The 20,411-nt window shown below is 48.4% G+C and overlaps 1 protein-coding gene across 5 annotated transcripts in view; it reads right to left on the bottom strand.

Annotated features, from left to right (window-relative positions):
• The window catches only part of CRACD (capping protein inhibiting regulator of actin dynamics), a 289,192-nt gene that overhangs the window by 13,928 nt on the left and 254,853 nt on the right, over positions 1-20,411 (bottom strand). For all 5 annotated transcript variants that reach the window (XM_060417125.1, XM_060417128.1, XM_060417124.1 and 2 more), the window contains 4 exons: positions 14,369-14,533; positions 11,194-11,262; positions 8,563-8,745; positions 5,045-7,958 (listed from right to left, as the gene is read on the bottom strand). In XM_060417125.1, the coding sequence (XP_060273108.1) occupies positions 5,045-7,958; positions 8,563-8,745; positions 11,194-11,262; positions 14,369-14,533 (3,331 nt within the window). The remainder of the gene's footprint in view (positions 1-5,044; positions 7,959-8,562; positions 8,746-11,193; positions 11,263-14,368; positions 14,534-20,411) is intronic.

Here is a 20,411-nt window from a genome sequence, read left to right as displayed (position 1 = left end):
GGTTTGATTCCTGGTCCGGGAAAATCCTCGTGCTGTGGAGCAACTAAGTCCAGGCACCACAAGTACCCAGTCCAAGCTCTAGAGCCCCCGAGCCGAAACTACTGAAGCCCACACACCTACAGCCTATGTTCCGCAACAAAAGAAGCCACCGCAGTGAGAAGCCTGCCAGCAGCAATGAAAAGCAGACCCTGCTCACCACAACTAGAGAAAGGCCACATGCAGCAGCAAAGACCCAGCATGGCCACAAATAAATTTTTTTAAAAAATGGACCTACATAGATATTTTCCCAAAGAAGATACACAAGTCACTAACAGGCACATGAAAAGAGGTTCAACATTGCTAATTAGCAGTGAAATGCAAATCACAACCACAATGAGACACCACCTCACACAGGTCAGAATGGTTGTCATCAAAAAGTTTATAGATAATATCAGAGATATATGGAAAAAGAGGAACCCTCCTACACTGTTGGTGGAAATGTAAATCGGTGTAATCATTGTGGAGAACTTTATAAAGAACCACTATGGAGGTTCTTTGTTTTCTTCGTAGTGATGCTTTCTAAGGCCCACTTGACTTCACATTCCAAGATGTCTGGTTCTAGATGAGTGATCACACCATCATGATTATCCGGGTCGTGAAGATCCTTTTGTACAGTTCTTCTGTGTATTCTTGCCATCTCTTAATATCTTCTGCTTCTGTTAGGTCTATACCATTTCTGTCCTTTATCGAGCCCATCTTTGCATGAAATGTTCCCTTGATATTACCCTTATGGCAGAAAGTGAAGAGGAACTAAAAAGCCTCTTGATGAAAGTAAAAGAGGAGAGTGAAAAAGTTGGCTTAAAGCTCAACATTCAGAAAACAAAGATCATGGCATCCGGTCCCATCACTCCATGGGAAATAGATGGAGAAACAGTGGAAACAGTGTCAGACTTTATTTTTGGGCTCCCAAATCACTGCAGATGGTGATTGCAGCCATGAAATTAAAAGACACTTACTCCTTGGAAGGAAAGTTATGACCAACCTAGATAGCATATTCAAAAGCAGAGACATTACTTTGCTGACTAAGGTCCCTCTAGTCAAGGCTATGGTTTTTCCAGTAGTCATGTATGGATGTGAGAGTTGGACTATGAAGAAGGCTGAGCGCCGAAGAATTGATGCTTTTGAGCTGTGGTGTTGGAGAAGACTCTTGAGAGTCCCTTGGACTGTAAGGAGATCCAACCAGTCCATTCTGAAGGAGATCAACCCTGGGCTTTCTTTGGAAGGAATGATGCTAAAGCTGAAACTGCAGTACTTTGGCCACCTCATGCGAAGAGTTGACTCATTGGAAAAGACTCTGATGCTGGGAGGGATTGGGGGCAGGAGGAGAAGGGGACGACAGAGGATGAGATGGCTGGATGGCATCACTGACTCGATGGACGCGAGTCTGAGTGAACTCCGGGAGTTGGTGATGGACAGGGAGGCCTGGCGTGCTGCGATTCACGGGGTTGCAAAGAGTCGGACATGGGTGAGCTACTGAACTGAACTGAACTTATGGAGATTCTTTAAAAAACTAAAAATAGAACAACCACATGATCCGGCAATTCCACTCCAGGGTATATATGTGGAAAAAATGAAAACTAATTTAAAAAGATACAGGCACCTCAATGTTCATAGAAGCATTATTTATAATAGTCCAGATGTGGGAGCAACCTAAGCGCCTGTCAACAGATAACTGACTTAGGAAGATGTGGAGTGTGTATATATTGTATGTTTATATATGGGCTCACACAGTACACACACACACACACACACACACACACACACACGTATACACAGGCTTCCTAGGTGGCGCTAGTGGTAAAGAACCCACCTGCCAATCAGAAGATGTGAGAGATGCTGGTTCTATCCCTGTGTTGGGATAGAGGAGGAGGGCATGGCAACCCACTCCAGTATCCTTGCCTGGAGAACCCCTTGGACAGAGAAGCCTGGCGGGCTATGGTCCATCGGGTTGCAAGGAGTTGGACACAACTGAAGCGACTTAGCACGCATATGTACACACATACATACATATACATACACACACCACATCTTGGTTTCCTGGACTGGCATGTTTATCAGCAGTGTAAAGACCATACGTCCCTATTGGTTTCTGTTTGTCTTATGGAAGAGGAGCCACAGTGGAATATTACTCAGTCATAAGAACAAATGAAATGTTGCCTTTTGCAGTAACATGAATGGACCAACAGAATATTATGCTTAGTGAAAAAAGTCAGAGAAAGACAAATACTACATGATATGCATAACCTAAAAAAAATAAGAACACAAATGACTATACAAAAAAGAACCGGAGTCACAGGCACAGAAGACAAATTTATGGTTACCAAGGGGGAGAGGGAGGCAGGAGGGATAAATTAGAAGGACTAACAGATACAAACTTCTGTACAGAAAATATGGAAGCAACAAGGATCTACTGTACAGCACAGGAATTTATACCCAATATCCTGTAATAACCTATAATGGAATATAATCTGCAAACAAAATACACAGAAAATGAATCACTAGGCTATACACCTTAAACTGGCACAATATTGTATACCAACTACACTTCAATTTTGAAAAGAATAGAAAATAAAGACAGCTTCAGGGGAAGCTGGAAGCCCTGTGATGTGATGCAAGGAGAGGCCCTGTACTCGTGTCCTCACTTGCTCTGCTCACTTGTACTGAAGATCTGCAGTTCAGTGAGTTTAGGACATACCTTCTTTGAACCAAATGATCTCTTATGAAATGGACAGATGGTATAATGAAATTCCAGCAAACAAACAGATTAAACATACTACCAATAATGCAAGCATAAGAACACAGCAAAGCTGTCACGTTCTTTGCCTGATACTCCACGAAGAAATCAGATCTGACAAGAAGTTGGCCCAATAAAATAAAAATCTGCACCATGATTTGCAATGTGGACTTACATCCATTGTTGTTTCAGTGAATCTCAGCCTCAGTACCTGTGGTGCTCCATCGGTTTTAGCTAATGATGGTACTATATACATACAATTAACAAGTAAGTTGGAGGTCCAGGCTTAATACTTTTATCCAGATAGGCGTCCAGCTAAAGAATTTGGTCAGCCCAGGCCTGGAGTCGTAGTGTTAAAACCCCAACGGTCTCAGGTAGAGACCACCATGCGGTCCTTGCTCTCACACTTTTCTACCAAATAAAGAAAAAGTCAATTAGCAGAGACTGTCAGCCCAGAATCTCAACACTGAGAAAGAAAACAGGGGCAGCAACAGGTTTTGGTAAAAGTTAGAAGAATCTCTCTAAGAGACAGCAGCAGAAAACAGGACGTTGTTTCTCTGGGAGAAGATAAGAGAATCAGAAAGCGGGTCAGCTGTGAGGGGAGCGCTGATGATACCACAAAAGGGAACAACACAAAAGCTAGAGTCCAAACTGAAAACAGTGGTTCTGCTTCAAGACGGTGATGCAGGAAGAGCCTGAACTCCACTCTTTCCACAGACAACCACGTTCACAGTCACATACGGAACAATTCCTTTGTAAAGAGATCCAGAAACTAGCTGACTGACTCTAGCACATCAGGGGAACAGAAACAAAAACCATACATGGAAGTGGGTAGGAGAGGCTGAGACACAATCTCACCATAAACCCCGTCCCCAGGCACAGCGATCCACAACCAGGAGGGAACTCAGCGCAACGCCCTCTCTCTCTCTGAGAAGCAAAGGATTTGAACCCCCACCTCTGGACCTCAGCGTTTAAGACTTCTACCTCAGTGACCAGCCCCCAAAACACCTAGTTCTGAAATCCAATGGGGCTTACGTCCACAGACCCTAGGCAATCTAAGGTACAGCTCTTAACAGGCTTGTGGGGACTGACTGCAGTTAATGCCTAGAGCCCAGCACACAGGTAAAACCACCACCACCTGAAGATGGGTTCCTCTTCGGGAGGACAAACAGAAACCAATAGGGAGATAGGATCTGGTGCTGCTGATCAATGCGCCAGGCCAGGGAGCCAAGGAAAGCCTGCTTAAAAAGGACGACAGGGTCTTCCGTAAGGCAAGTAGCCAAACCAGTGTCCCTGAGGGAGTTCTTATCTCTGCAAAACCCACCCCAAATCTAAACAACTACCTAAACTTTCCCTACAAAAACCTGAGGAGCAAATTTTGGGCTATGACCCGCACCTGACCACCTACTCTGCAAAACCAAAAAGTATCAGATGAAGGTTTTTGGGGCCCCAAAGTCAAACCAAGTGATCACCACACTGCCCCAAACATCCAGTATGAAGAAACACGAGGGGCAGCCAGGAGTAAGGGTTGCCCTAAAATTTCCTTACCAGAGGGCTTCACAGTAGCAAGCTGGTGGGGCCAGGGCCCAGGGCCTTGAGCATAAACAGACAAAATTGATTATGCACACTGCGGCTCCTTGCGGGCTAGTTAAAAGTCCCCTGAGGTCCCACCTCCTCAGTTTCTGTCACTACTGCCCAGAAGCAGAGCGCACACACTGGGGTAAGAAACCAGTTTTTATCGTCACTGTACAGGCCCCTCCTAAAGATTAACGACACCTTCTTCCTAGTGGCTCAGACAGTAAAGAACTGGCCAGTAATGCAGAGACCCAGGTTGGATCCCTGGGTTGGGAAGATCCCCTGGAGAAGTGTACGGCGATCAACTCCAGTATTCTTGCCTGGAGAATCCCATAGACAGAGAAGCCTGGTGGGCTACAGTCCATGGGGTCCCACAGAGTTGGACACGACTAACAATTTCATTGTCAACCCAAAGTATATCAGTATGTGCAGCACCTCTAACTTACTACTTGTGTAAGTAGGGATCACTAATGGGTGTGAGCTGCAGACACACAAGTCAGTCCACATTTCCAAAACTGTAAAGACAAGTACAAAACCTCACTCTGACTCAGGAGTCACGGCCCTTGGGGAACAGGGCACCAGGGAAGTGCTCCAACAACAGCTCCAGGGGCTACCTCCAGCCCTGGGCAGTTGCGCCTTTAGCTGTGACTCAGGAGGCTGGACAGGGGCAGAGCTTTGCGATCTACAACTACGCACCTTTCCTCCCCGCCTCGGGCGTTGGGGCAGGCTTCTCTTGCCCAGCGGATGGCACCGGGGAAGCGGGTTTCCTCTCAGTTTCCACCTCTTCCTCCTTATCCCGCTTCTGCTCCTTTCTCTCTTCAGGCGGTGGGGGCGAGGGCGGCCAGCCTCTGTCCCGGCCCTCCTTGCATGGCTCGCTGGGCTCCGGCTCGGGCTTCCCCACCCGGCGAGTCAGCAACTCCACCAAGTAGGGCCTGCTCACCTTGGAGAGCGGGGAGGGTGGTGGGGTCTGGCCTGCGGGCTTGGGAGCCAGGGCTGGCTTCTGGGCCAGGGGCAACCTGTTGGCCGCCTTGTCCTGCTCTGGAGCCGGGGGCTGGCTGCCGGCCAGTGGGGGCCCGGGCTGGGCCGCAGGAGGAGAGAGGCTGGGAGGGCTTTCAGAGGAGTCCTTCCAGGGGGCTGGGGCTGGCTTCCTCTCTGCAGGGAGCAAGGGGCCAGGCTTGGGGGCTGCAGCCTCCATCTCTGGCTCTCCACGTGCGCTCCCTGGGGCCGACGGCGCCCCATCGATACTGTCCCCTGTGCTGCTGTGCCTTTTCTTCTTCTTCTGTTCTGTCTGTTGGTCGCAGTGGAAGCGCAGGGAGTAGTTGGTCCTTCTCAATTTTATTCCGAAAAGGGAAGCTTTATCCTCCCCACCTGGCATCGTGGACTCTGACTTTCCTGCTCCATCTGTGGTCTGGCCATCTGAAGTGGTCACGGGCTCCACCGGGGCCACTGCTTTCTGTGGAGGGTAAGGGAGGCCTGGGACGAGGAAAGATGGAAGGTCTTTGGCAAATTTGTACCCCTCTGTGGTGTCCGTTGGCTCCTGGTGCGCCCTGGGTTTCTCTGCATCTTTCAGGGCCTCTTTAGTATCAGCAGCAGGGGGCTGGGGCACGGCCTCTTCACTGGGTCCCGGCCCGGATCTTTTCCTGATGCTCTCCCCTTCGGTGCTGGGTCTGGAGCCCTCCCCGCCGCCATCAGAGAACTTTTGCCAGGCAGGTTTAATGGAGAATTTGGCATTTACGGGCGGGGTCCTCCGGAGGTTTCCACGGGAATCACACCGGCCCCTGGGCGTGTGCTCATCCCCAGCCCGAGACTGCTCTCTCTCACCACGCTGGTCACTCTCCGAGCTCTTCAGGATTCGGGATCGAATGGAAGCCCATTCAGCGAGCGCGGCTGTGCTGCTTGGAGACTCTGGTGGGGGCCTGGTCTTTGCACTGCCTGCCCGGGGTTCCCCCAGGGCTCGGGGTGGGTTTTCCAGGGCTGGGACATCCACCAGCTTCTTTTCTTCTGACAAGCCCAGGAGAGACTTGCACGCAGTGTCCTTGATCTGGCTCAGGTTGACGGCCGGGCCGCAGAGCTGGGCTCCGGTGACCAGGATGGCCGTGTGGGGGATGCTCAGGGTTGAGGGCAGGGCGTGGGAGGCTGGGCTGGCTTTGGGGGCCTTGGGTTCTTGGGGAGCTGAGGTGAGCCCCTCATCTTTCATGGGCTTCACCGGGCTCAGATTGACTTTGGGGAAAAGAATTTGTTTCCCTCCTGATGACACCTGGAAAGTGTACGGTCTGGGCATGGTCTGCCTCTCCTCCACCTCCTGCCATCTGAGTTCCTCCACCTTTCTGTCTGTTTCTGGAGTGGCAGCTTCCTTCTTCTCTCCTGGCGCCAGCATCTCTTCCACCTGGGCCTCTTGCTTCTGGGGAGGCTGCATGTTGGTTTCTTCCCTCATTTCCTGCCGTCCACAACCACGATCCCCAGGAACTTCCTCCTGCCTTCTGGGCTGCTCCCCCGATGTCTCAGTGGCCTCTTGGCTCTGCTTCACCCAAATACTCGGTTTCTCGGAGTTTTCTCTCAGCTTTTCAAGTTTCGGGTGATCTTGGTCTTCTGCTTTCTCTGCTAAGTCGCTCTGAAATGGGCTCCTCAAGCCGCTTTTGTGGTCCAGCTGCGGCTGATTCTCCTCTTCCACTCTCAGTGCTTCCTGAAGCTTCTTCTCCACTTCCTGCCTCCTCTTGGCCTCTAAGTCTTCTCTCTTCTTCAGTTCTTCCCTCTTCCTCACCTCCTCCTCCTCCCGCCATCTCTGGGCCTCCAGTTCCTCCTGCCTCCTGAGCTCCTCCTGCCTCCTGAGCTCCTCCTGCCTCCTGAGCTCCTCCTGCCTCCTGAGCTCCTCCTGCCTCCTGAGCTCCTCCTGCCTCCTGAGCTCCTCCTGCCTCCTGAGCTCCTCCTGCCTCCTGAGCTCCTCCATCCGTTTTTCCTCCTCCAGCTCCTGCTGCCTCTCCTCCTCTTCCAGCCGCTGCCTCTCGGCTGCCCTCCGCCCCTGCTCCTCCAGCTCCTCCAGTCTTCGGAGTTCCTCCAACTCTCTTTCCTCCTCCTCCAGTCGCAGGTTCTCGGCCTCCTGCCGGCTCTGAGCCTCCATCTCCTCCTGCACCAAGCATCTCCCCAGGTGCTGCGCCTCTTCCTCTGGGCACACGGGCTCCTCGGCCTCTGGGAGTCCTCCTTCCTCTTCCTCCCTCTGCTCTGGGCCCTGGGAACCCGGCTCTTCCAGGCTCCGCATCTCTTCTTCGCTCTGCCTCTTCTTTGCCTCTAGCTGTATTTCTCTTTCCTCTCCCTCCTCCTCCTCCTCCTCCTCTTCCTCCAAGAGTTCCTGCCTTCTATTCTCCTCCCAAAGCCTCCGCTCGAGAGCCTGGAGCCTCTGCTCTTCCAGGCGTCGCCTCTCCGCAGCTTCGGCCTTCTGCCGTTTGCACTTGGCCTCAAGGTCCCGCCAGTATTCTTCCTGGCGTCGCTTCTCTTCCTCCGAGTCCCGGGGCTCCAGCTCTCCTTCCTGCCAGATTGGCTTGTCTTCTCCAGGGTGTCCGTTCTGGTCCAGGGACAGCTGATGCAGAAGGCCACCGTGCTCGTTCTGTCGATCCTAACGTGGGTAAGGGAAACAGAATTAGCTTTCCCTGTGCCCAGGCCACCTTTATTTACGATCTCATTCACCGATGTGGGTGGCCCTCCTCATCGTGAAAGAGGGACCACGTTCCCACCACAGACACAGGTCACCGCAGGCAGGGAAGAACTTCAGCCATTGGGTTTCCTCTCTCTATGTCATCCTCAAATTCTTTTTTCTTAATACACATGTGTAATCATAGGAAAACCAGTAGCCCAGCATTAGAAAGGTGAGGAAAAATAAGATTAGCATGTCATCAATGTCCCCTGAAACTTATGACTCAGAAGTCTAATCAAACTGAAGAACCTTTGACTCAGGCTATGGCAGAGGAAAGGGAGCCATCTCTCTGCTGCAAAGCAAAATGTCTGGAGCCCCTCGGGAAGGAGCCTCTCTCTCTGAGGTCTACCAGCCACTGATGGGGGGCAACAGGTCAGAAAGGGTGGTGGAAGAGAAATGGGCCCATTCACTCTTGTGCCAGCAACAGAGCCATATCCCCAACAGGGAGAGACCAAGTTCCTTCCATAGGCCCCTCACAGCACCACCCCACTAGGCAGCATCAGGATGTCTGCCAGGCCATACATACCCCGACAAGTCGCCTGTGCTTCCTTGACACCCTCTTGTTTTTTGGCTTAATGGACAGTTTGTGCTTGGCGGCACTGTTATCCAGTCGAGCGATGGCCAGGGGGATGGCATCCAGGTTGACACTTTCAATGGTGCCAGCGGAAGAAAGGTGCCTCTTGGGCCGGGACGGTTTAACTGGAGCAACCTACAGTGGAGATTGAAAATATGAAGTCAGTCCAGCTGAGAGAAGAGCTTGCAGGGAATCTAGCATGGCGGCCCTTGTTAGAGTTTGCTCCTGGCCCAGCCTGGCCCAGGAGATGCTGCCAAGCGCAGGGGGTTCATGGGCATAGTGAAGTGAGCACTGCTTTTAGAACCAAAAGTCACTGAGCATTTGTTTCACCAGTGATATCCGTATTAACTGGTAAAGGCCATTTAATCTCTCAGGGACTAATTTTCCTACTGTGAATGATATGTGGGTTAGATTAGATCAGGGGTCAGTAAGACATAGTCAGGGGTCCTGTCTGGGTAAAGTCTTGCTGGTACACAGCAACACCATTGCCTGTGGCTGCTTTTGTACTACAAAGGAAGAGCAGAACAAAGGAGAGTCTGGTAGTTGCAACTTTATGGCCACAGGGCCTAAAATAAGCAGTAGTTTGCTAAGCCCTGGACAAGCTCATCGCTATGCTAAGAACATTGTAACTCTGAGCGCCTTCTGTTGCCACAGACGTGTACACACCTCAGCTCTTACTTTAGAGGGGACGTACAGGGACAGGGGAGCCTGGGGGGCTGCCGTCTGTGGGGTAACACAGAGTCGGACATGACTGAAGTGACTTAGCATAGCATAGCATCTCTTTTTTTCACCTTTGTGTCAATCCTCTTTATGCCCAAGTAGCAAATCTCACTTGTTAAGTGGTCAATAAATATTTATTGAAAGAAGGAACAATAAGTTCTCCACCTAGGTCATCAGATGTGTTATCGGCAAAAATGCTTTGGCACAATCACGCCAGAGTCGTGGGGCACTGGCGCACTGAAAGGGAAAAGGAGGAGGCCCCCAGGTGAGAACGTGAAGGGCAGTTCTTCAAAGGATGAACGGCAGAACCGCTTGCAGCTCTGTTAACACAGGTATGGTCACTTAAAAACCACAACCTGAGACCAATCGTAAACATTCACATAGGTCAGAGAGACCCAGGCTCAGAAGCCAGGCTGAGCCAAAACCAGGCCCGTCACTTCAGAGAATTCACAGGCAGGCAGGGAGGCAAGGGCTCCTGGCCACACCGGGCAGCAGGGGGCGCGCACGGCCCTATGTTTCTCCTCCGCAGCATCCGTGGAGGCCAGGGTTCACCTGTTTGACTGTTTGTGCTGCTAAGTGCAAAGTCGGTGGGTTTAGCCAATGGCTTTGTTTTTTGCAATTACCCTTCATATTTATGCACAAAGATAAAAGACATAGCTAGCTCCGAGAGCAAAGTAAATGTTCAGTAAATAATAATTTATTACAAGAAGCATGGAAGTAAGGAAAAATAATTCCAGTTACTGGTCTCCTAAGACTTTATTTATTTATGGTTATCTTTATGATAGGCGTCAAATTCTAAACCTCTGTTGAAGAGACAGGAATTAAACATTTCTATCCCCTAATGAATGCATGAATAAAGGGAGTTAGAGCCAAATGTAATAGACCGAAGACACAGATGAAGCATTTGAAGCTGAGATTTAAATGCAGTGTTTCATGTCTAGTTATTCAGGCTGGGCCTCTGCATCTGGGTGGTGGGACTGTCTTGAGCCACTCCCTGACCTGGGGACACTCCCCTGTTGAAGAGATGCCCGTGATCACCACAGGGCTCCTTAGGCAATATCCCAGGTTTCAGTGGAATGCAGAAAACTTAAAAACCAGAAATACACATAAGTGAAGAAATGCTATGATCTTTCCTGGGCATCTCTAAATAGGAGGAGGGGCTTCCCAGGTGGCTCATTGGTAAAGAATCGCCTGCCACTGCAGGAGACGTGGATTCCATCCCCTGGCTGGGAAGATCCCCGAGAGGAAGAAATGGCAACCCCTTCCAGCATTCTTTCCTAGGAAAACTCATGGACAGAGGAGCCTGGCGGACTACAGCCCATGGGCTCGCAAAAGAGTTGGACAAGACTTGGAGAAGGAAATGGCAACCCACTCCAGTACTACTGCCTGGAAAATCCCATGGATGGAGGAGCCTGGTAGGCTACAGTCCATGGGGTCGCAAAGAGTCGGACACGACTGAGCGACTTCACTTTCACTTTAGCTACTAAACACCACCAAATAGAAGGATACTCTTTTCCTTACAGACTCTTCACCTTCAGGTATTCTTGAATGTCTTTTTCAATGGCTTACCAGTGTCTTGAAGTATTAATACATGATGTTTTTAGGAAAACTACCGACATCTGAGACTCCAAACAGACTTGGTGAGAGCGTGGCAGTTTTTCAGAGCAGGGTTTAGTTCCAGCCATTGCATCGCCATGGAAACAGATGCCAACATCTACCACTGGTTGCATTTTGAAGGGATTTAAAGTAATAGATGAAGGCAGCATTTATGAATGGAAAAATGAGGCAGCAGCTCGCCCAACAAAAAGAAAAACAGAAGTTAAAGAGTAAGGAAGCTACAAACACAAGTTCAAATCACATTACCTTCTCTTCCATCTCACTTCTGGCTCCGGGCAGATTCAGAGGACTTGGAGAACTTGGCGTCTCACTGGACTGGAACGGCAGAGAGAGTGCTCAAGTCAAACGGGAGCACAGGAAGTCCTGGGCAAACGCAGCCAGCGTCTGTGCGGAGGGCCACCCCCTCCCTGAGCAGAGAGCGCTGGCAGGTTCACGGTGGAGACTCTGTCGTGTCGAGATTCCACCAGGGCTCCGGAGGCTCAGAATTCACTCCCCTCTCCCTAGAGTTCAACTCATTCCCCATCTGGGTGGGCTCCAACCTCAGTCCCTGATGTGTTTCCCCACTGCTGAGAGAATCAGGGACTGCCCTGTCGCCAGCCAGGCAGAACTCTGACCTCACAGCTTTCAGCCTGGCTGGCTGCCTTCCACCCCCTTCACCTGCCAGACCTCTTCTCCATGAGAAAGAAAGGGGGCCCTTCCAGTGGCACACACAGAGGCGAGAGGAGGCGAGAAAACTCTGGCGGAAGGGAGGGAGGGAGAGAGGAAAAGAGGAAGAGGAGGAAGAAAAAGGCTAACAATTCACATCCCAGTCACCTTGCAGGTCCTGGGTACATGCATATCACGTCACGTGCGCCAGGTATACCTTCTGCCTCCTGTCACCTGAGTTTACAAAAGGGTCTCATTGCCCCTTCCGGATCCAGAACATCATCTTGCCCTACCTCAGTCCATTTTCTGCACCACACTTAGAAGCATCTTTAGAAAACATAAGTCAGATTGTATCACTGCCCTGCTGAAAACTACTCAGAGGGGAACTTCCCTGGCGGTCCAGTGGTTAAGACTACACACTTTGAATGCGGGGGCGCGAGGGTTCAATCCCTGGTCAGGGAACTAAGATTCTACATGCCTCATGGCACGGTCAAAAAGGAAAATAAGATACTAAGGTAAAAATAATAAAAATAAATTCAAAAATTTCTCAGCAGTTTCCGATCACTTTCCAAACAATTTGCCCCTTCTCCCGTGGTCTAAATGGCCCAGCGTCTACACTGTGATCCACAGCCACCCTTCGCCCTCATCCAACACTAGCCTGCTTTCTGTGCCTCCTTCAGGACACACTGAATTCCGTCTCTGGGTGTCTGTACTTGTTTTTCCTTGCGCCAAGACCACCCTCCACGCCTTCTCAGGGCCATCTGACTTCCTTATCTAAAGAAGCAAAGCCCTCTCCAACCACATTGCTCACTTTTGTGTCACCATTTCATTTTCTAGGCAGCATTTTTATTAATCCGAAATTATGATACCTATTTGCTGAGTTGTTTGTTATGTGACACTCCATTAGAATGTAAACTGCACTAAGGCAGTCCTGTGTTTACACTGTGATCCCTCAGCTGAGCACCTACTGAACAAACGACCCACCTTGTCCCCCAGACCACTGTGCCCTGAGCTCATCAGATCTTCAGTGACAGGGAAGATAGTTGCTCTGGTCCACAGGAATCCCTGAATCAAGGCCAATGGCTAATGTTCCTGCCCAGCACTCAAGAGACTGGAGATGAGGACTGTTGGATCAGCCAAGAGAGAGGGGCCCTCCCTGTGCCTGCTTCACCTACCACCCACAGGCATGGGCACCAGGAGGCATCAGGGATCGGCCCAGGCAGAGACAGCCAACAAAGGAGATTGTCATCTTTTATCTCCTTTTCTTCTTTTGCTCTACAACTTGGAGAGCACTTAGCTTTCTTACTATTCTTACGATGCATTAGCTGATAACAAGTATGACTTTTTCCAGGGGCCCTTTAGTAACACCCAACATCATTTCAGGCACCATGGTAGGCATAGCACAGAGAATGCTTTCTTGTAAGCATGGGAAGACTGAGCCTCAGTAAGAACCGCCTATCTACCTACCAGTAGGACTGTTTCTCCTTTTCCCATAAGAGGCCCGAAGGCACTCCTGCTGCTGCTGCTAAGTCGCTTCAGTCGTGTCCGACTCTGTGCGACCCCATAGACGGCAGCCCACCAGGCTCCCCCATCCCTGGGATTCTCCAGGCAAGAACACTGGAGTGGGCTGCCATTTCCTTCTCCAATGCATGAAAGTGAAGTGACTCAGTCGTGTCCGACTCTTAGCGACCCCATGGACTTCAGCCTACCAGGCTCCTCCATCCATGGGATTTTCCAGGCAAGAGTACTGGAGTGGGGTGCCATTGCCTTGCTGCTAAAGGGACTTTTATTTCAGGATCTGCTCAGAGTGTCTCTTTCAAAGTGTCAAAAGAATGGACTTCTCTGGGGGTACAGTGTATAGGAATCTGCCCACCAATACAGGGGACATGAGTTTGATCCCTGCTCTGGGAAGATCCCATATGCTGTGGGCTAAGCCGGTACACCGCAAACACTGAGTCCGAGCCTTAGAGCCCACAATCCACAACTACTGAGCCTGCGTGCTGCAAGTACTGAAGACTGTGTGCCTAGAGCCCATGCTCCACAACAAGAGAAGCCACCACAGTGAGAGGCCCTCGCACTGCAACGAAGAGTAGCCCTCGCTCGCCACTACTAGAGAAAGCCCATGCACGGCAACAAAGACCTAGCACAACCATAACTAAACTTAAAAAAAGAGAGAGAGAGACAAAATGTAGACAGGATAGTGCTGGATCGATGTGACTTTCCACACTAAGTAAACTTCAAGCTGGTCGGTTTGAATATTCTATGCTTGTGCAGCACCTACTTCATTCTCATTTCAAGTCAGTCCAGTTCCACAAGTAATTATTCAGAGCTCCTAAGTAGGCAGTGATGCTATCCTGGGCGTACAGATTTGTAAGATCCAGTCTGTCCTCAAGGAGCTCAACAGTTTGGAGATGGAGAACAAACAGTTATATGGTCACAGATGCAGAGCAGACACGTAAGAAACACTCAGGATGCACACTGACGGCAGAGAGGGGACGGTGCAGCTCGGGGGTGAGGGCAGCCCGAGTCTCCAAAGAGTTAAGCGGAAGACTCTGGGAAGAGGGGGTGCAAAAGGCGTGTCTCCCTCACCTTCCCCTCTTCCTGGCTGGCCCCCCTGCAGCTCAAGGGGTAACGGAGGTGCTGGGCTACTCATCAGGAAAGCTTCTTCCACCTTACTCCCCACCCTGCAGACCCCGGGGTTACTGATGCCCCCTCCCACTGCCCAGCCTCCTCCCGGCCTTGTGAGCAATCAAGTCATTTCCTGGAGGAGCTTTACTTTGTTCTCGGTGTCTGAGAGGATGAGGTCTTGCTGAGTCACAACTTCCACAGGACTGGTGAGGAATGGGTCCTCTTCGAAGCGAGCCTCGCCACTGTCTGCCTTCTTCATGGGAATGGCGTTGGGTGGTGGCTGCCCAAACTTGATGTTCTTGCCCAACTGTCGCTGGAGAGAAACAAAAGAAGGACGTTCTGAAGCGGTGAAGCGGCTCACAATAACCACGGTCAGGTTCCCCAGCATAGCTAGCAGGCACTGAGGCATATTCTCTATATGACTGGTTTCTAGACTAGACACCAAGCCAGAAAGCCCTGATGCAGTCCTGTAATTACTGAGTCTCCTTCCCAGTATTTCTTTTTTTTTTCCCACCTTCGAGCCATGAGCCTTTTCATCCAGCCACCTCTTTCATGGAGATGCCAACATTTCCAAGGGGGGTAGAGAGATCATATTTCTGATCAAAAAAGTTGGGTATGACAGAAATTTTTTGATTTTTGTCAAAAAATCAAAAGTCTTTCAAAGGCACAAAAGTACTTGAAAGGTACAAAAATTATATAGAAAATAGTTTCATGAGCTGCAAGAACCACTGCGGGAAATCAAGACTGTTGCGGCTGCACAAACAAAGGAACCCTCCAGCCCCTTTTGGACACATTCCCCTTGAATATTTATTTCATCTACCTTCTTCACCAGCCCCTAACTTGAACATCCTATTTGGGTTACAGTGGGTACCACGGCCAGAGGGAAGAAGGCCCAGGTCAATAAGTCTTTCCATGATTGATGCTAAACACACGGAAAAGATGAAAGCAATCTTGTTCTGCCACTAGGATGTCCTCTTTGCCTTGCTGCAGCTACCCGCTGTGACCCACAGGCCAGAAGGAACACAGTGGGTCAGAGAAGGAGGCTGTAGTAAGGGCCAGAGAGAGACTGATCGCTGGTGGGAGGGAGCTGAATGGACAGTGGCAGGAGGGTAAAGACAGAAATTAGGAAGAAAAATAGTATTTAGAATTAAAGAAAAGCTGGATTAAAAAGGGAATTATTTTAAAATATATAAACACAATAGTTTTTAATACAAGGCAAAATATTTAATGGGCTTGATAAATTAGATATAAAATATTTAATAGAAAATGAATGACATTGAGGAAGAAAAAGAGGTAAGCTGTGGTCATCTGAAAGAAGACTGTAATGAATCGAATATATTGTAGAAATTACTGCCTTTATCTACACTGGGGATTCTCAAGCTTGGCACGACTGACATTTGAGGCCTGATAATTCTTTGTTGTGGGGAGCTCTCCTGCGCATCATAGGATGTTTAGCATCACTCCTGCCCTCTGTTTAGCATTACCCCTCACCAGACGATACCAGCAACCCCTGTTCACTTCGGTCTGGACAACCAAAAAAATGCCTCCAGGTGTTGTCCAATGTCCCCTCGTGGGGAAGATCGCCTCTGGCTGAGAACTTCTGCTCTACACCTAGGTCTTTTATGATTCAAAAGAAAAAAAAAAAATAATACATCATCTGATCTTTATCTTTAATGTGGCTAATATTTAATCCCACAAAGCTGCAAAAAGCCTTAGCAATCACATTATCTGAACCCCTCGTTTTACAAAAAAAAGTCAAGGTCCAGTGACTGGCCCAAGCTTATGGAATGAATGAGTGGTACCAAAGGGACCTGAATCCATATCTTCTAAAACATATTCAGTGCTGTTTTCATTGTGTTCCACTGGTTCTCATAAATTTACACTGCACTTCCCTCCTCTTACTGGGATTGAAAGAGAGGATCTGGCATTTTTACCACCTTACTGAAGGTGGCCTCCCTTGAGGAAAATGCCTCTTCTCTCTCTGAACTCAAGAGTATCAAATCCACCTTCACCCAACTCCCCCTCGGCTTTACATGGCGGACGGTGAAATTGCAGAGACATGAAAGAGATGAGCCCCAGGTCCCCTCCCCGCACCCCGGGCACCCCAGCATGCCAAGTCAGGGGCACAGAGAGACAAGGACTCGGATTCGATCTGCTGTATCTCAGCCTGAACCCGGCTCCCCCTGACACCACGGGGAGGGAACACACATCCAAAGCCCAAGTTCAGCCAGTGAAGTACAGCTTGAACAGCCTAAAGGGGTTTCAGGGAGGAGAAGGCTGCAATAGGGTGTCTTCTAAAATGAGTTTAGCAGGAAGCGGCAGTTAGTGTCTACTCTAAGCAGATCAATAAGCAGGCACAGTTAGAACAGCCGATGGTGTTAGACAAGAGGACATGGTGTAACAAAGCCACAGGCCCTGTGGCACTCTTGCTGCCCTGTGGGAGATGCATGGGGGCCTGGGCAGGAGGGGCAGGAAGAGCTCCCGCATCCTAGTCACAGTCTGCGCAGGGGCTCCCCCTGCAACTCCCAGCCCAGCCTTTGGTTGACCAGTTATCTCTTCTCTGAGTGTGCTGGTAAAGAGCTAAAAACTTTTATCCAATCACCCTAGAATGAGGCCTCCTGTGTCAGGGTCTGCCATCTACCAATGTTCTTGAATATCTAAAATGAGGGTATTTCTTCTACTCAGAATGGAAAGAATAGTTCTTTAATGAGTTCCCAAGGAGACTAAGCTTAATACATTAATGCTCTTTCGTTAGGATTTTGGCCACCATCACAAAAAGAATGAACGTGCTGATTTTTCTGTTTGTTTTTGTTAGAGTCCTTTTTAGAACATGGATGTCAAGTTCACATTACTTATATTGAAATAAACTCCAAAGATGGGATGGTTATCGTGGCTACCAAAGGAAAATGAAAGAGAAAATGGGGGAAAAATATTAGATGTGATAAGAACAGGTGAAATAAGGTACGCGGGACAAAGCTGGGGAAATGGAGAGCATGACGTTAAGAAACAAAGTTGAGAGTTAAAGTGGAAAATTGAGAGGAGGGTGAAGGGGGCAGACAGGAGGCCCAGGGAGGAGAATCTGCAGCCCTGATGGCAGGTACAACAGCTGACGGGGGCAGGATGGAGGAGATTGGAAAGGAGGGAGAGGGAGAGGAGGGAATGAGAATGTGTGTGTATCTGAGGGTTGATTTATGCCACGGATACGTTCATCCTGGCAAAAGAAACACAATGCTGTTGCCTTTGAGAATGACAATGAGCATCTCCATAAAGCAGCTGATTTAAAATTCCTCCGGAGAAACCAAATTCAGGCTGCTGGTTAGGGAGCTTGGGAGGAGGGCGAGGGAAGGAGGAGGGGAGGACCCAGGTCATGCAAAAAGTGACAGCCACCATCCAGGGACAGGAAGGCAGCCTCTCTGTCCAGACAAAGGCCTGTCCTCGCAGACACACCCTGCAGTGGTTACAGGCCAGGGCAGGGCTGCAGGGCCAAGGCCATGGTGACTGAGCCCCAGGCTCTCAAGGGCAAGGCTCTTGTACCTGATCTGTGGTTCCCGCTCCAAATCTTTCCCTCAGCTGACTCAGAGGGGACGAGGCTGCTGGATACTTCGTCTGATTTATTGACATCTAAAAGATGACTGTCCAAACCTATCTGCCATCTCAGATGTCAAATGAATTGAATACAGGGATAAATATGGCTTTTTGGTGACTTTTTTTCTGCCCACTACTCAGGCATTGTCCTGGGAAGAACTGTGACACAAGCAGTCACTCAAAACCAGACCGTTAAGATGAGCTTGCCCTTAAGCTTCCAGGGAAATAAACTATTACCACTTCTTCCATCTGTAGACAGATGTATTTTAATAGATATGTATATTTTTACATATCCACGGATTCTTTATATGCACTGAGATAATAACCAGAGGGGAGAGTGGAACCTCTGTGCCTAAACTGAGTCCGTGTTACTTATGGCAATGAATGGAGTTACTGTTAGACTCGAATGTGAGCTAAAGGGGCGATATTTTATTCATTCAAATTTGGCCATTTGGCTGTACAATGGAATGCTGGAGAATGATATTATAGGAATGCACATCTATATTTATGAGGCTCTTTTCCTATGGTGTAGAAATTCCAAGCACATCATATTCTGTAGCTCTCACACTGCCAATTTAGATTTCCCCAGATTTTTCATAGCCATCCTTCATGCTACGACTATAAGAACAAGGCAGAGAGAAAATAAAATTGCTGTCTTCTCGAGCGAACTCCAGATACTCCCACAGTTAAAATGAATTTAAGAGAATGAGCAAAATCAAACACACACAGATTTAAAGACATCTGCTCTGTGCAGAAGTGGTGAAGAGCAGGTATTTATTCTTTGTGTCCTTGACAGCTGCACGAGGTGCTCAAATCCTCAAAGGTAAGACACTGTGGCATTTTAAAGTGAAATCCAGCCTGGCAGGAGACAGCAGCTACTGAAGACAGAGGTTCTTCCTCCTGAGCTAAACAGTCCGTGGACTAATAGACTGAGCCTTTTCTGACAAAGCTCCGGTGTTATTCTAAAAATCACCTGCGGGCTTGGTCCGTGATATTCCTGATTCCTATCATCAGTAGGTGCATACATACTTCACAGCCTGGTTTGCTCTGAAATAAATAGGCACCTCCCTGATATGTGCTCTGGGAACATCAAGGTCACTGTAGTCCAACGCATTGCAGTGCAAAGCTTACAAAGCCACTCCATGCTCTAGCAGATGAACAGTGATTTTCTATAAATGGCAGACTTTAAGAACTGGAGGGGCTCTTCAGATCAGCCATCACACGCATCTTCTTTGTTTTTCAGATGAGGAATATGAGGGTCAGAGAGCTTTAATGATTTGCCCTGAGGCCACAAAGCCAGGTGATGGCAGAGGCCTGTCAGGCATTTTTTTATTTCACTTACTGGCCACAGAACAACTGACTGTTATGTATAGGGTCCTTAAAAAGGATGCTACTGTTATTTCTGTCCTTTATAACTATGTTGTATATTAAAATCAATTCTATGCACATGCATTATCTTTATACTCAGGGAAAAAAAGGTAATTTTTTCTTCTAAAGGTTCAATCGCTTGCTACAGAAATTTTGGCAGGTGGTAGATTCACACTGTTCAGGAAAGAGTAGGCTTATTTATGCTCTATTCAGTCATTCTGTGCTCAGTGGACGGATACTAACCATCACTGGTACAACCTAGGACAGTTCTGGCTGAGATGACTACATGTGGACACTAGGGGGCAACCTTTCCAAATGCAGTCATTACAGGCGCAGCTCTGGTTTCCATGGGCTGGGAAGTTTCTTGAGCCAGAAAAAAAAACAAACACTTTTGTTTTTTGTTTTTTTTAAATGGCATTCCAGTAGAAATCTCATTTCAAAAGAATGTCTTAATAATGGTGGCAAATTAGATTGCTAGGACATTTACTGTCAATAGGTGTTATCCACTACTTCTCTTTTTAAAATAAACATACATACATACATACATACACACACAAAGACAACTCCAGACATAAAAAACATACATGCGCCTGACATAGATAAACACCCTCATTCCATGCTGGAGTCTACGAAGGGGTGGTCTTTTATGCTGCTTACTAAGCATCAATACCAGCATAACGTTTTTATGGAAAAATGCAAAGCATTCATGCAAGTTAATAAGTTAACTACTATTTCTATGACTTACCAGGAACATACTGCTTAGTCGACTGAAAAATAAAGCACAGTCTTTTGGGGGTGATACAGTGATATCTTATGGCACTCTAAAAATCACATTTGCTATGATAAGGGTCCCCATTTCCCTCCTTGAAAAGCAGAAGTCTCTTATTATATTGTTTCAAAACATAGCATTAGAGCTGTAAGGAAGCTTATGCATATCCATGCAGCGGAAGCAAAATTAGGCAGACCTCCTGTGAGTACATGTCATCCAGAGGAGAGCATTCAATTAGACAGCTATTCTGTTTCCCGCACATTTCTCCTCCTGCATTAACAGAACTGTTGCTTCGGAGAAGTTAGTTGTTTGACATTTTATTAATTATGAAATCAGATTCTTTAAACTTAGGCCTTACATCATTAACACAAACAACAGGCATTCACATGTTTCTACTGAGTTTCTACATTTTCAATATTGCAGAATTATCTATTTTTTACAACTCCAAATCCGCTTCATGGAGTGGTGC

This window comes from Ovis aries, chromosome 6, assembly GCF_016772045.2.
Source record: "Ovis aries strain OAR_USU_Benz2616 breed Rambouillet chromosome 6, ARS-UI_Ramb_v3.0, whole genome shotgun sequence".
Lineage (NCBI taxonomy): Eukaryota > Metazoa > Chordata > Mammalia > Artiodactyla > Bovidae > Ovis > Ovis aries.
Note: the sequence above shows the minus strand (reverse complement) of the source record. Positions and strands in the feature narration are given on the sequence as shown.